Here is a 14,781-nt window from a genome sequence, read left to right on the forward strand (position 1 = left end):
ATCAATTTCTACACCTTGAGCAGCCAGCTCTGTTAGTGCAAAACTCAGTTGAGTGGAACACTTGAAAAATAAATAGAAATAACTTGTACATTTTTTAAAATGTCATTTTTGAAACACACCTGCAGTGGTCTCTAGTACAAATGAAGGCCTTGTGAGTCGTTCTCTGTGGGAAAACAAGCTCTAGAACTCTTGTTTCAGAAATTAGAAGTGAGCCAGAGGACAGAGGATGGCAGGATTTGGAGTTTTATTTCCTGACATTCAGATTCTTGCTGAACAGCAACACACCTCCACTGTTTCTGTTTGGTCTGCAACATTTATCTCTCCACAAATAACACAAGCCTGAAGGAGTTCTGCCAGGTTGTGGAGTAGCTAATGCTAACGGTTAGCTTCTTTTGCTTGATTTTAGCACCCCTAGTGTCCGTGGTCAAACCAAAAGAGAAATGTATCTCCTCACTTTGCATTTGTCAATCTAACAGATGAAATGTCTCCCCAGCCTTCATTAGTTTCTACATTAGCAGTTATTCACTAAATTAACCCTCCCCCTGTCCAAATGGGTGTGACCTTGCGAGGAAAGTTGACCATTGAGCAGGGTTGATGGTTTATCCCTTGGGTCCATGTGGCAGGGGAAAGGAGTGAGCATCACCTCACCAAGCTTTTCACCAAGCAGACCGCAGCATCAGGTGTGTCAGCTCAATTTCTAACAGTGGCGGTCTACCACTAAGAAGTTGCAAGTGCGATATTCAAGCCACAGAGGGTGGTGGGGGTGAGTGATATTTACCAAATATCTTAAGTACTTTCAGATATCTGAAAGCCTTTCAATAATTCAATATGTAACACACCAATGAAGCTGAGGAAAACCTATGATCTAACCAAGCCCCCATAATTCGGTTCTGGATATGAAGCAAACATGGAAGTGTCAAAAATTGCAGTTCCACCCTTATCCGTAAGGGGCTGTCCGAAGTGAGCAAATCCTCACTGACTCGCATGTTAAAAATGCCAATTTCACTGCAGAAATAACCGTGTTTCCAGCCTGGTCACAAAAACATATTTTAGATTTAAGAGATCTAGTTGACACTCATGACAACTCTGAGGTGGATGAATTTTTCGTTACTCTTCTGTTTAATGCTTAAAAATCTGAATAATTAATGAGCATCCACGTGACTTCAGAGCTAGCTCCGAAGAAAGACCTCAGCCTGAGTCTTGGCCTCTCGTTAATTGATGTTCGGCCATTTAGACTCTGAACTTTAGTTTTGTCTGTGTTTGTGGTTGGATATTAATCATGGAATTAGTTGGACAAAAGGGCAAGCTGTGGTTACTAACAGACCATCCAAACAGTTTCTGCTTTTTTTTAACAGATGCTGCTTCATTTTTGAGATGCTCAACCACATTTTTCTTGCTGAAAACACCCAGAAAAACTCTGTTATCTCTGGGTTAGCATTTAGCTAATGTCCCACTGATCTCCGGCTCCTTGAGAAGGGAACATCAACATCGGCGGACAAGTGGATCTTTCACCGTGGTGGACCAACGAAGCTTGATATCCTCTGTCAGCTTATGATTTTGTTACTATACTAAGCAGACCAGATGTGCCTTTACTTTGGAGCACCTCTACAGAGTTTTTTTGTTGTTGCTGAAAATGGCCGGTGTCGGTACAGGATCTGCTCGGGTGCAAGATCGGCTCGGGGCATTTAGCTAATGACGTCAAGTAGCTGATTGGCTGAACATGAACCTTACGGAAGTTACGTAATCACGTTACGTTGTTCTCACGTTATGTTGGTCCAGGCTAATTTTTCTGTTGGAAAGATGGACATTTTTTACAAAGAAATCCATCATTACCTCTTTGAAAATACACTTTTAGCATAGAGCTGCATGTATATTAGGGCTGACCGATTAACTGCATGTGCAATTAAATTGCGATGTGACAAAAGGAGATTTTCTAATCGCAAAGGCTGCAATTTGGCAGCGAGTGGTTAGCGCACTGCTAATATGCATGGAAAAACCCATAGGAATGCTAATGCTAATATCACCGATTACATTCTTACAAATTATGAATTATAAATGTGCCAAATGATTACATTTGGAGTCTAATAGAAAGTAAAACTACCATCAATCAAATAAGTACAGACAGGTATTTTAGTAAAGCCAGAAAACTTTTAACTCCAGAGTTTTGGCTAGCAGCTATGAGCGTAACTGAACTATGCATGGACAAGATGTCAAAAACTCTAAACACAAAATACTTCAATAAACGGGACACACTTCTTTCCTGCAAATACAATTTCACAGGTGTTGCTAATACCTATGATTCTTCAAGGGATGTGCTCAAAGAGGAGTTCAACATTATGAATAAAATATAGTGTTTTATTTTACAAATACTATTATAAACACAAACTTACGTCGTAAGAAACATTATTTTAATAACGAAACTGCTAAATTCTTTCTAACAGTATAAAGATGTGTAGTGTATTTTGTCCGAGAGGGTTTGCCGTACTTCGACGTCATCTGCAGTCGAAGGACCCCGAGCCGATCTTGCACCTGAGCAGATCCTGTACCGACACCGGAAAAACTCCATTAGTTTTGGGTTAGCATGTAGCTAGAGTCCTGCTTATCTTCGACCGTGGTGGAGCAAGAGCTGATGTAGAAGGCCACAGTGCCCGGCTACAATGGCAGCGGTCTGAGGCTCCGCTTGTAATTCAGCAGTCCCAGTCCACATTAGATCTCCACAGGCGACCAGCATGACTACAGCCTCGCACAGGAGACAGTCTGCCATGTGGGTCACGTGACATCCCGGTCCAAGGAGCCCTTCTTAGCTTCTTGGGTTAGCTAAATTAGCTAGTAGCTACATTGGTTCATTTGTTCCAACACTGTTCAGAATGTAACAGCCCCACCCTCAGCTCCAACTCTTATCCCATTTTTGGATTGTCTGGGCGTGACGGGACCTGTTACACGGTCAAAATGGCGGTGGTGGGAACCTTCCATTTGGGCACAAAACTTATAATCCGAGCCTATGGACACGAATAGTTCATTATATATGTCAATGGATCCAACATAGAAATACTGTTGCTGCTGTAAAGTTGTATTTTTTTTATAACACGTTTCCAGGCTATTGTGAAATCAATAAATCTTTTTCACAGTCTGAGGAAATTGCTGCCAGAGAAATGTTTAGACAAAAAGAAGCTCACACAGACAAAATTAATTAGGAATACCTTCAGAATCAAGAAACTAACACCAGATGGGACGTCCCGTGGTTTACTCATCTGGAAACATGTCTTCTGAGCATGAAGCAATGCCTGCAGCGTTGTTTTAGATTATTTATGGTTGGAAAAAGTCCTATTAATAAATCAATAAAATAATTAATTAAATTAAGATAAAACTGAAATTATGAATCAACTGGTGTAAAGATTGTCTTTCTAAGATCTGCTGAGACCCACTGATGACTTTTTAACTTTAAACCGTGAGGCTGTTTTCTAAATTTTCACTGTCGATGACTGATAATTAGTTATAAAACAACAGTTTTGTTGTAGTTGGCCTTGGAATTAAAATCAAGTTGCACTGCTTTGAAAAAGGTTGAAATGGAAGAAAATATATCCATTTGTTAGTATCAAACATAATATTTTCCTGTTTGTAAGGACAGAAGTAGTAAGAACGTTTTTCAGAACTGTATCACTGAATCAGAGGGAAGTGCTGTTTGGCCTGGGATTAAAAAAAGATCATACAAATACTCTGTGCAGATCTGTTCTACCTCCAGTTCCTTAATATTTTTCTCTGGAACAATATGGCTCCTAATGTTGGATGCCATTACAACAACATATCTATAGCTCCATTGAAGGAGATCCCATGGGAAATCTCTGGAGCCCTAAGAAGAAAATAAAAACAACCACATTGTACCCAACCCAAATCTGGTGAAGCCTACATTGCTTCACCGTAGTTCTTTCATCAAATACCTGCTTGACAAGCATAACTTTGTCAGGCTTTATGTCCGTGTGTAGAAAACCGAGACAATGTAAGGGGTCCAACACTTCCAGTGCCCCTCTAACGAAACAATGAACTTTTAAACAGTATTAAAGAACCTGTACAAGAGAAATTTTTAACTACACACACATGCACACACCCCTTTCTGTCATCTCATTCATCTCCCTCCCTCAGGATGAGGCTGACCTCCTTACAACACAACAAGCACTTCTCCAGATGTGCACCTCCTCTGACACCGCAGCTGTCCACCAAGCCCCACAGCTCGCACATGTCCCTGCTTCTGACTGTGTGAGTCAGTCAGCATCTTGTGCTTAAAAAAACAATAATCGTGATTAGCACTGGGAGGTAAAAGTTCAGAATAAGCATTCTACGAGGTATTAAGTATCAGAGCTGTGGGACTATCCCATACAGCATCCAAGTAAATGTGTACGACGTTTCGCAATCTGTTTGGTGCGGTCATACAAATATTCATTTAACATTAATCACACAAAACACTTGAATGTGCTGTCAGAATGTTTTAGATGTCTTGAGTAAGCGTTGCAAAGATTTTAAAAATGTAAAATGAACCTGTGAGAAAGTGCAAATATTCCAGCTTGGAAAAATAATCTAACTAAAAAGTCCAAGAATATCCCGCAAGAAGTGTTTACTGGATACCTTTGGAAACACCCGTCAGTGGTTCCTCGATGGTGTCAAGAGGACGAGATCTTGTCTACTTCTGTAACTGAAACCAACCATCTGACTTCATGCAGTGATTGTCCCGCTGTGAGGAGGTGAAGAAGGAGCCATATTTTAATGTGCTTGGACATGCACGTATATTGTACAAGGTACTTTCCTTCAACCATCACTCTGTCAACGAGGCGTCTTGCTTCTGCTAAAGACATTCAGAACTGATGTGAAATCAGTTGATCCTCAGTGAAGTTTGAGGCTGACAGTTTTTAAAATTTACTTCAACCACATCTGCAAGGCCAACTGCGTTGGCAAGGTAGTTTCTTTACTCACCAAGAGCCAGTTGTAGGTATCCACATTTACTGTGTTTCCAACCATTAGTGAAAAAAAATCTAAAGAGAAAATTAAAAATATCTCTAAGAAAAAAAAGCCATCAAGTGCGATCCCGCCTTCAAAAATGTCACAACTCAATTCAAATCCTCAATCATTTCTAACTCAAGAGAATAATGAATCAGGTTTAGTATTTTTCATTTCAGGTGGCAGAATCAAGTTTCTCAGTTATAAAAAAAAAATCTATATCCTTCAGCTGCAGCCAAGCTTACCTGTGGAGTTCCCCAAGGGTCCAACCTTGGCCCAGTTGTGTTCTCATTTCACGTGCTGCCTTTAGTATGAATGTATAGATTGGTCATCTGTTTCTTTTACATTTGCTCCTCTTTTAACAAAACAGAGAAAACATTTCAGTATTGATCACTCTGTTGACTTCCTGCTCGTTGAAACATTGATGGACTTTTAACTTCTTTCATCCTGTGCTCAGACCTTGTTGAGGTCCAAAATACTGTTGAATAAAGACCCAACTCTTCAGTTCTATTAGTGCTTACTGGCTTGAATTTAACCTAATTGTGTGTTCTTTAGATTTTTATATCAGTTATATTCATATTTTATTGAATTCTATTTAGTTTATCTGCTATGGATTACTGCAGGTATAAAATGAAAGAATAGATGTTTTCCCCAGGTTTCATTTCTCCAGATGCTGACAAGACCAGTTCTGGTCAAACTGGAAAAGCTGCTCGCACATTAGGTAAACATGCATCACCCTCACGTCTGGGATGGGCGAAAAATACACAGTGTGGTCTGGATTTTAAGGAGAGGTTCAGCAGCTGTTGTAAAGAAGCCATGATTTTCCTCTACTCAACCACTTTCACTAAATGCTAACCTCTTATTGATTTATTTTAAAAAAATCAAACACCTGAAGCAAGTATAAGCTTTCACATGCTGGACTTGTTTCCAGCATGGCAATGTCGTCAAAAACTGTTGCTAAACATCTGAAAGCTCAATAGACACCTGGGTCCTCATTTAAGAAACGTTAGTAGAAACTGTCCTATATTCCTCCATATCAATGACATTTGGGATGTGTGTGTAGGAACGGTCAAAACCCTGATTTATGAAACATGAGGTGGCCTCTTGTATGCATGTTCCTATTCAATCGTCTGGTGGTAAATCCCACCTGTGTGTACCCAGGTGCTCGGGTCTGTTCACAGTCATTTACTATGTAGCCCTCAATAAACCATATTTGGTCATGCTACGTCCTCAGCACACTAGGGAATGCCCTGGGTCCAATTCCCCCCACCAAAAATCCCAAAAACTTTATTGACAGCGAAATCAAGACACTGGCTGTCAAAGTGCAAAAGAACCAAACAAGTTGTAGAGGTTATAAATGCTGTTGGGTCAGAGGAGAGGTTCCCGTCAGGAATAAATGAACTGAATATGATTAACCGAAGAGTAACGGGTTCTCATTTACATTTAAGGAGTCGTTCTGTTTGGAGTTCGTTTCATTTGGAAATGTTGTCTTAGGGTGCAGCATCTCCTGAGCTGTCATTCAGCCTGGTTACCTTGACAACGTGGCATGTGTGATCAGGGAGCAGATGAGGTTCTGGGGGGTTCTCGTAGTTGTAAAACAAAATATGAACAGGAATCGGATTGATATGGTTTATCTGTTGCTCCACAAAGGCTCCCAAATCTCAGCACAGCTGAAGAAGGATCTGCTTCAGGGAGATCTGTGCGCTCACGGAGGACGCGTTCCCTCCAGGGTGCACGCTCTGCCAAGTCCTCCAACACAGATCAGCCATGATATAATGTCAGAGTCCTGTAGGTCACATGTGTCTTTTCTAGGTTTTAGCACCAATTATGCAAAAAAGCTGTTTTTCCACTGCCGTAATTATCTATTTGGTAAAATGATTTAAGGATAAGGAACATGTGTGGACGACTGAGACCTTCAGTACTGCGGTTCCACCGTTCTCCCACTTGATGCTGTTCGTACGCATGGTCAGAGCTGTTCTTATATTTAGGAACATTTCTACACAAGTGCAAATGGGTAAATACCACACAATGCATAAAATTGATCCTACGCACAGATCTGTTTGTCAGTAAGGTTGATAAATGAGGGCCCTGGAGAGGTCCTGTTCTGTCACGTCCGAATCATCCGTTGTCCATACTTGCGGGGTCATGGCGGCTGGTGCCTATCTCCATCAGTCTCCAGGCAAACAGGCGGGTTACACCCTGGAAAGGTTGTCAGTCCATCGCAGGGCAACAGAGAGACAAACGGGACAAACAACCATGCAAACACATCACACCTAAGGAGTGCTAACCGCTGCTTCACTGTGTGGCCCCTCATCTGGTGCAGCTAATCTGCAACTGGTTTGTTGAGCAACGTGGGTCGAATCGTGCTCTGAAGAAGACCAAAAAGGGACTTTGAAATGAGACATAAAATGCTTGCTGTGTCAAAAGCTATCAATTTTAGTAGACACAACTAAAGTTTCCAAACTGATGTGATCGTTCACATTAGAGGTGTGTTTATACAGTGTTGAGACATCAAAATTTAACGTTTTTAAGCGATTTTCCACAAAGCTAATCTGATTTTGATTCATTTCCTAAAACATGTTGGTTTGACGAATGTCCAACTCACCATAGTTCTATAATGGACCAAATCAAGATATTTCAATGAGGATCGTACACAAGTCAGAACATGTTGTTTATCAGCTCTTGTGCTGCCCAGGTTCAGCTCTCCGTAACAGAATCCAGTTTGTGCTGAGTCCTGAACTCAACCCATCTGTGTTTGGGTGTAAAACCGCTTTGATGTGTTTGCACATCTGCACGTGTGTTTGTGTGTCCAAGTGCACGTGGAAACATTAAAGAGCAAACAAAGTCTGTGTTCTTGCCCTAAAGTGCCTGAAATGTGTGTATTTGAATGAAGACAAGGAAATGAACAAAAGCAATTTAATTTAAAATCGGAAACATCTGTGTGAAGTTTCAAAAGATATTTAATTTGTTTACTTCGGCATTTTGTGATGAGTTACTGTTAAAAAGAAAATGTTTTTAGATTTCACGTTTTTATAAGGTTTGTGGTTCTCTTCATGTGAATAGTCTCTGAGTCACAACTCAACTTCCTCCAACTTACCCATACTCAGTTTAGTTAAAGGAATAAATGAATCATACAGGGTCTATAGAAATGCCAAGGTTACCCAGAGGAAAAAGAAAGTCAGAAAAAGTGCTTTTCAGTATTGTTTAGTCAAGAATAAAAATAACTGTTTTTATTTAAAAAAATGAGATCGATTTTTTATTTTTAGTGGAAAAAAACAAATAAAACAAATTAATTTACAAAGAAATTAGACATACAAACTTTTAAATAAAAAAGAAAGGTTTATGTCCTTTTACCCCAAACTTTATTATTCATGAATAAAACGTATAGGAATGTTTCCCCTTTGCTGCCATCTATAGGGGATGTAAAGGTATTGATGGTGGATCTAAACACTCCATCCCAGTACCAGAATTTACCATTAATTCAGTTATTTGACACCACTACCCAAACCTAACCATAATACAGTTTTCAATGAAAATATGCCACAAAAACTGTTAAATCTTCTTTTTGGTCAAATGTCATATTTCATAACCAAACCTTTGATGTTGTTGATTTCAAGAAATGTTTAAAAAGCGTATAAACAAACTTAAAACAAGAATATGCAGACTGAAACCACAATGTGTATCAGTCATTTACATATATAAAAAACACAAAACATTCATCTTAAATAAATAGTATAGAGCAGGAGTAAGCTTCAACATTAAGACATTCATTTACATGCAGGGGGCGGGGCTTGAACCTTGTACTGCAGCCTGCCACTAGAGGGTTATTTTTTTTATTAGATTTGAGCTAACACATTCAATTTCTGTGTTTTGGTAAAATATTTATCTAAGTTAAGATACAATACCACAATAGAGTCCTAGATGAGTATTTTAGCTTTGTCGATGGATGAGGTGATGATGCTTTCAGCCAGTTGGTGAGCCAGGAGATGAAGATCCCTTTCATCTGTGATCTGCTTCTCGCTTTGCTCTTTCCAAACCCAGTTCATGATATCATGAGACAAATCTTCAGCAAAGGACTCTAGATTGGCTGCTTGCTGCTGAACTGCGTCCAAACCATCTGCTGCCAGTCCGATTGAAGACAGTGAATGCATCAGATTCTCCATCAGTTCCTCCTGAGGGCCACTGTGAGAGTTTTTGTCTTTAGGAGTTGGAGGAGGAGGAGAAGGCAGGAAAACCTTCGCCAAGCCTCCCTTGAGCTTTCGAGCAAAGCTGTGTCTGCTCCTTTCGAGCTCGGGGATGAGTGGGGTGGTTGGAGGAGCGTCTGGGTAGTCGAGGGATCCGACAACAGGAAGTCCTGACTGGGACAAGGGTGGATGGGAGGATTGAGCATCTCTTGAAGTCTCTTTTCTACCTTCTTCTTGATCTGCTTTTACACAAGCTGACGTCGAATCTCGTAGGCAATCCTCAGCGCTGGGAGGAGAACCCACTTCCCTAAATGCACCCTCCATTATAGTTGATGCTAACTTCTCAGACAGCACATCTAAGTTTGCATTTGCATGGGACGCCTCGGGCTCCAAATTTTGCATTGAGTTGATTATGTTCTCAGCCATACTTTGTGCAAATTTTCCAAGAGCCTCAGCGTTTAGAGAGCTTGTTTCGCCAAGACCTTCCATAATGGGTCCTGGCAACCTTGGATCTGAACCTTCCGTCTGCATTGGATCCTGTGAGGAGAACAAGATAGCTCAAATGTAAGAAATGCTGTTTTTTTTTCACTGCACATTAGGATGAATAAGGAGAAGGAAATTAGGAAAAATGTGTAAATGGACCAAACTGCTTCCCTGCTCCAATAATTATTTCTCGCATTTGAAACTCATCAACAAGTTGAGTTAGAGCCAGGCAAATTCAAACTCGTTTCTCTTCAGTTCCTGATCTTTTGCTTGTTTTGGACAAATCTGATGAACCACAAACCAAATGAGTATGCTGGGGATGTTTAAAATGACACTTAGTGGGGGTTTTGCTAAAACAGAGACACGATAGAGCAGCAGAAACGAAGGAAAGTCCCGCTTGTAGCCTGAGATTGAACGCAAGATGGAGGCCTCGACCACAGCCTGTTAACAGATGAGCTGTCAGCCCATCAGAAAGTGACAGGAAGGAAGTTCAGTTCAGAATTACATCAGCCCAAAGAGCTTTGCTGGCTTCGAGAATGGTGAGCTGTCTCTAATCTAAGTTCTGAAATCTGTAGCTCATGCAGACGGAACTTAATCTGAAAGTGAAGTCGGCAAAAAAGCCATGAGTTGAAGTGAATGTCCCACATGAGCTTTTTTCTGAATATTTGGTTTTTAATTTTAGAATAATAAGAGTAACTGGACAAACTTCCTGCTGTTTAGATTTAGAAGTACCACATTTTCTAGCTTGACATCATTTTTGCTCACTAAGGTGTTTATTATCGGGCAGCATGGTGTCGCAGTGGGTAGCACTGTTGGCTCACAGCAAGAAGGTTGCTGGGTTAGGGTCAGATCCCGGCTGCAGCCCTTCTTCGTGGAGTTAGCATGTTCTCTAGGTATACTCTGGTGTCCTCCCACGGGACAAAAGCATTCATGTTTGGTTAATTGGCAACTCAAGTTGTCCTTCTGGATTCTGGATTGTAAAGGCCAAAGACCCCTACCCTAACGATATCTTAGACATTGTTAGCAGTGGTTTTGCATATCAGTTCACTTCTACATTTAAGCATAATACTGGTAACGATACTTGTGGCTTCCATTGTGCTTTATTAGAACTGGACTCAACCGGGGCTAAACACCAGCATGTGCAATGTTTTCAACTGGCTGAACGTCTTTAACCCTCCCACTGTCCTAATGGGTGTGACCCCGCAAGGAAAGTTGACCATTGAGCAGGGTTGATGGTTTATCCCTTGAGTCAATGTGGCAGGGGTGAGGAGTGAGCACCACCTCACCCCTGCCACGTGGACCTCAAGGGATAAACCATCAATCCTGCTCAATGGTCAACTTTCCTCGCGGAGTCACACCCATTAGGGCAATGGGAACTTTAAAACCTAATAAAGGTAACTAGAATTAAAAGCTTTTAATCAAGCATGGAAACAATATTCCTGAAGCAAAAGTGAACTGATATAAAGCTTATGTTTGGTTTACGAAAGTTATTACCAGCTCTGGGAAAAACACAGTTCTGGTCCTTTAATATTTTATTAGCAAAGCGTAATTTCCTACTTGAACACACCTTCGACTGCATCGGCATTCAGCCAACGCAAACAGACCCATCCTTGACAAGTAGCCCACATAAAGAGCTGCTTCTGCTGTTAGGCTCTAAAAACTGAAAGGAAACCCAGAGCAGATATACGGCGGAGGGCTTAGGATGTTATTTTGACTGTCAACACTGACTGCTACATTACTTCATCCAGTTCAAGGCCAGTTTAGTGGGTGACTCACGCGAGACTGTGCCTGAAGACAGAGATCAGTAACAACAGTGCTTGTCATGGCATAAACACGAACAAATGAAAGTAAAAACCAAGTCACAACAAAGGTAAATTTTAAATGTGTGAATAAGTCATTCGTCTTTTCAGATTTGGAGCTTTCTTTTGCTCTTTTTCTGATAATCAGGACAAAAATCTATCAAAAAAGTGTTTATTTAAATAAAGACAATCAAAGTTTCTAAAGATCCAACAGTAATTGATTCGCTGTTAAAAGTGATATGTTGGTATTTATTAAAGGGGCACATATTGTGACTTTTTTTTTGTAAGTTAAAATAGTTCTATGGTCGATACTAAACATGCTTATGAAGTTTGTTGCACTGAATTTATTTTACATAAAGTGATTTCAGCAATTTTCATCTTGACATTTTCGGTACCTTCCAGAATGAGCCATTCTAGGACTGTCGCTTTAAAAACAACAAGCTGTAGCTGGCCACGCCCACCCATCCTCCACTAAGGCTGCTATAAGATGAGAAGCTCCGATATCTGGAAATAACTCGAAGCAGCTGTTTTTTGCCATTCTAATTTCCGGGCTTGTGACATCACAAATAGGGACTATTTGAAACAGGTTGTTTTAGGCACATGATTCCTAGGACCAAACACTGACAGAAAACAGATGCGTTTTTTTTCTCTCCACATTTGAAGTATTTGTAGGGGCAGCAGAGACCCACTTGGCAGGACAAAAGGGTGGAATTTGTAAGTTTTGCACAACATGTCCCATTTAAGATGTAATTCAGTGTAAATGTAGTTAATAATTAATATTGTATCTGTCAAAATGTCTCTGTTTGGATAAATGGCTTGTCTTGAAGGATTGGTGAGCTAAAGGCTAGACCAAGCATCCAACCAAGAGCAGGTTTATGAAAATGGTATAAATTATTGTTTGCATGAACCACTGTGAAAACTGTTCAACCATTTGTAGATTACTATTGTGAATTTGTATGTAACCAATATGAAATTTCAAAGATTTGAGCTGTTGTATTAAATGTTGACTATGGAACACGGACAATCTGGCGATCTCTGGTGTTCAGATGTGGCATTGCAACAACAGGACTAATCTTTCAGCCGCTGGATGTTGGTTCACTGCTGACATGTTCCAATACCATGTTCAATGATAAATTGTACAGAATAAGGACTAATTTCTACAAATAAGTTTATTTTACAACAGTATTCACCGTTAGAACATCTTTTGGGCTCAGAATCAGCTGTTTGACTTGCAAGTCCGCCATTTTACACAGTCCCAGCCCCGCCTTGCTGAGCAGACTTTTTAGTGCAGCGGTGCCCTCTAGTGGCTGGTAGATGTAAACATAAACACAGTGTCGTGCCCGACAGAATAAAAATTTGATTATTTATCTTTTTAAATACAGCTTTAAAAGGAAAACTGTATATTCCTTCTGCACACCTCTGAATGCACCGTGGAGGTATTATTATTTTTAAAATATTGCTTTTTATTAAAATATTCCATATTCTAACTTTAACAGAATGGTTTATTTTTTTGGCTGTCTAGAGTCTAGACTATTAGCTCATCAGTCGTGCTGGATGTGAATTCTATTTCTCTAGACAAAAGTCTTTCAGAAAGATCTAGAACAGGAAAAATTATTTATGCCTTTATACCCAAAAACCATCAAAATAAATGAAAAAAACTTTTATGGTTTGAGTTAGGAGCCATTTTACTTCTGAGTAATTTATTGGTCAGATTTAAGTGCTGCGATGGTGGCAGAGGAGTTAAGTGCCTGCCCCGTAACCAGAGGGTTGCAGGTTCAAACATCGTCTCTTGCAGTCTCCTTGGGCAAGACACCTAACCGCCTTGCTGTGTTGTTCGGAGAGACTGGTGGCGCCAGTCGACAACAGCCTCACCTCTGTCAGTGCAGCCCAGGTTGTCATCACCAGCAGCATGTGAATGTGTGTGGGTGAATGACTATTTGTGTGGTACAGCACCTTGGGGGTTGTAGATTCCTAGCAGGCCATTTAGGTGACAAACAACAAAACATTTCACAGCCCAGTTAAAAAAATTAGTTTTCCAATTAAATTCTGAAATCATATGGCTGTAGTCGCATCATATCGTATCATCTCCTTACTCTTGTGACATATATGGTACGGCCAGATTCCTGCCAGTACACACCCCTTTTGACACGGTACTAAAAGTAAACCTGGCACAGATAACAACCTCCCCATCTTCCATAATTTTGTCAAAGTAACTAAAGTTTCACAATCGATTAATGAACATCAGAAATAAACATTTAAAACACAATCAACCATTTTAGGTCTCTAAATAATCCAAAATACTGATTGTTCTCCACAATCTCTACTAATGGGCTGCATGGTGGCGCAGTGGTTAGCACTGTTGCCTCGCAGCACGAAGGCTGCAAGTTCGAAACTCGGCTACGGCCTTTCTGCGTGGAGTTGAGTGTTCTCCCCATGCATGCGTGGGTTTCCTCCGGGTACGCCGGTTTCCCCCACAGATCACAACATGCCCTATAGGTTATAAATTGTAAGTCGCTTTGGATAAAAGCGTCTGCCAAATAAATAAACATAAACATAAACATAATTGCTGAATTTCAGACGTTTGTAATGATGTGCTACTTTACAGTTACTTTATCTGTACATGTGTGTGTTTTCAGAATCAGCAGAAAAGCCAAGATCAAGAACGAAATGCAGATGTGGAGCAAATTACAGTGAGAACAAAGAATGTTTGACTCTTGGCGATGGACATTCTGATGGTCAGAGGAGTGGTGTGTGAGCCGAGGATGCCTCTTCAGCTCATTACACAACCCCATACAACGTGTGCCAATTGTGAACATCATCACTAATTTGACCACGTTAGGAAATTCTACCCAAGGTTTAGGGAAACTGAAAATTTCTGTATCAATAGCTGGCACAAAGTTAAGGTTGTTACGCAAGTATTTCGTGGAATATTTCATGCTGCATTTGACCTTTTCTTTCTTTTTAAGACAAATTTAAAGATACAAGCTTCAGTGAGAAACTGTTTGGCTTTTTCAAGGACGCTGTAAGCTTTTACATACAGAAGAGTTATTACAACAAAGGTTTGCCAAACTAAAATGTGACAAATGAACTCATTTTTTTTAGTATTTATTAGGTATAGCAGCTTAAAAGGTCAGCTTCTGATGTGTAATGAAGGCTGGTGAGACAGGAGTCGAACCAGATGGAAAAAATGGAAAAATAAAGTAAAGCAGGCTTAAGGAAGCGTGAGGCGACCTGAACAGACCAACTTACCAAAGTCACTGCTGCTGTTTTCTGCCTCCAGTGCAAGTGAGCTACATGAGAAAGGGTACGACACAAGTGATTCTCAC

General features: G+C 40.4%; 1 protein-coding gene across 1 annotated transcript; it reads right to left on the minus strand.

Annotated features, from left to right (window-relative positions):
• Positions 1-8,216: 8,216 nt before the first annotated feature.
• si:dkey-171c9.3 (uncharacterized) lies at positions 8,217-14,781 on the minus strand. The gene is made up of 2 exons (XM_015946359.3): positions 14,705-14,781; positions 8,217-9,710 (listed from the first exon to the last, which is right to left on the minus strand). Exon 2 carries the CDS (start codon positions 9,702-9,704, stop codon positions 8,907-8,909), a length of 798 nt encoding a protein of 265 aa, XP_015801845.3. The 5' UTR covers positions 9,705-9,710; positions 14,705-14,781; the 3' UTR covers positions 8,217-8,906.

This window comes from Nothobranchius furzeri, chromosome 2, assembly GCF_043380555.1.
Source record: "Nothobranchius furzeri strain GRZ-AD chromosome 2, NfurGRZ-RIMD1, whole genome shotgun sequence".
Taxonomy (NCBI): domain Eukaryota; kingdom Metazoa; phylum Chordata; class Actinopteri; order Cyprinodontiformes; family Nothobranchiidae; genus Nothobranchius; species Nothobranchius furzeri.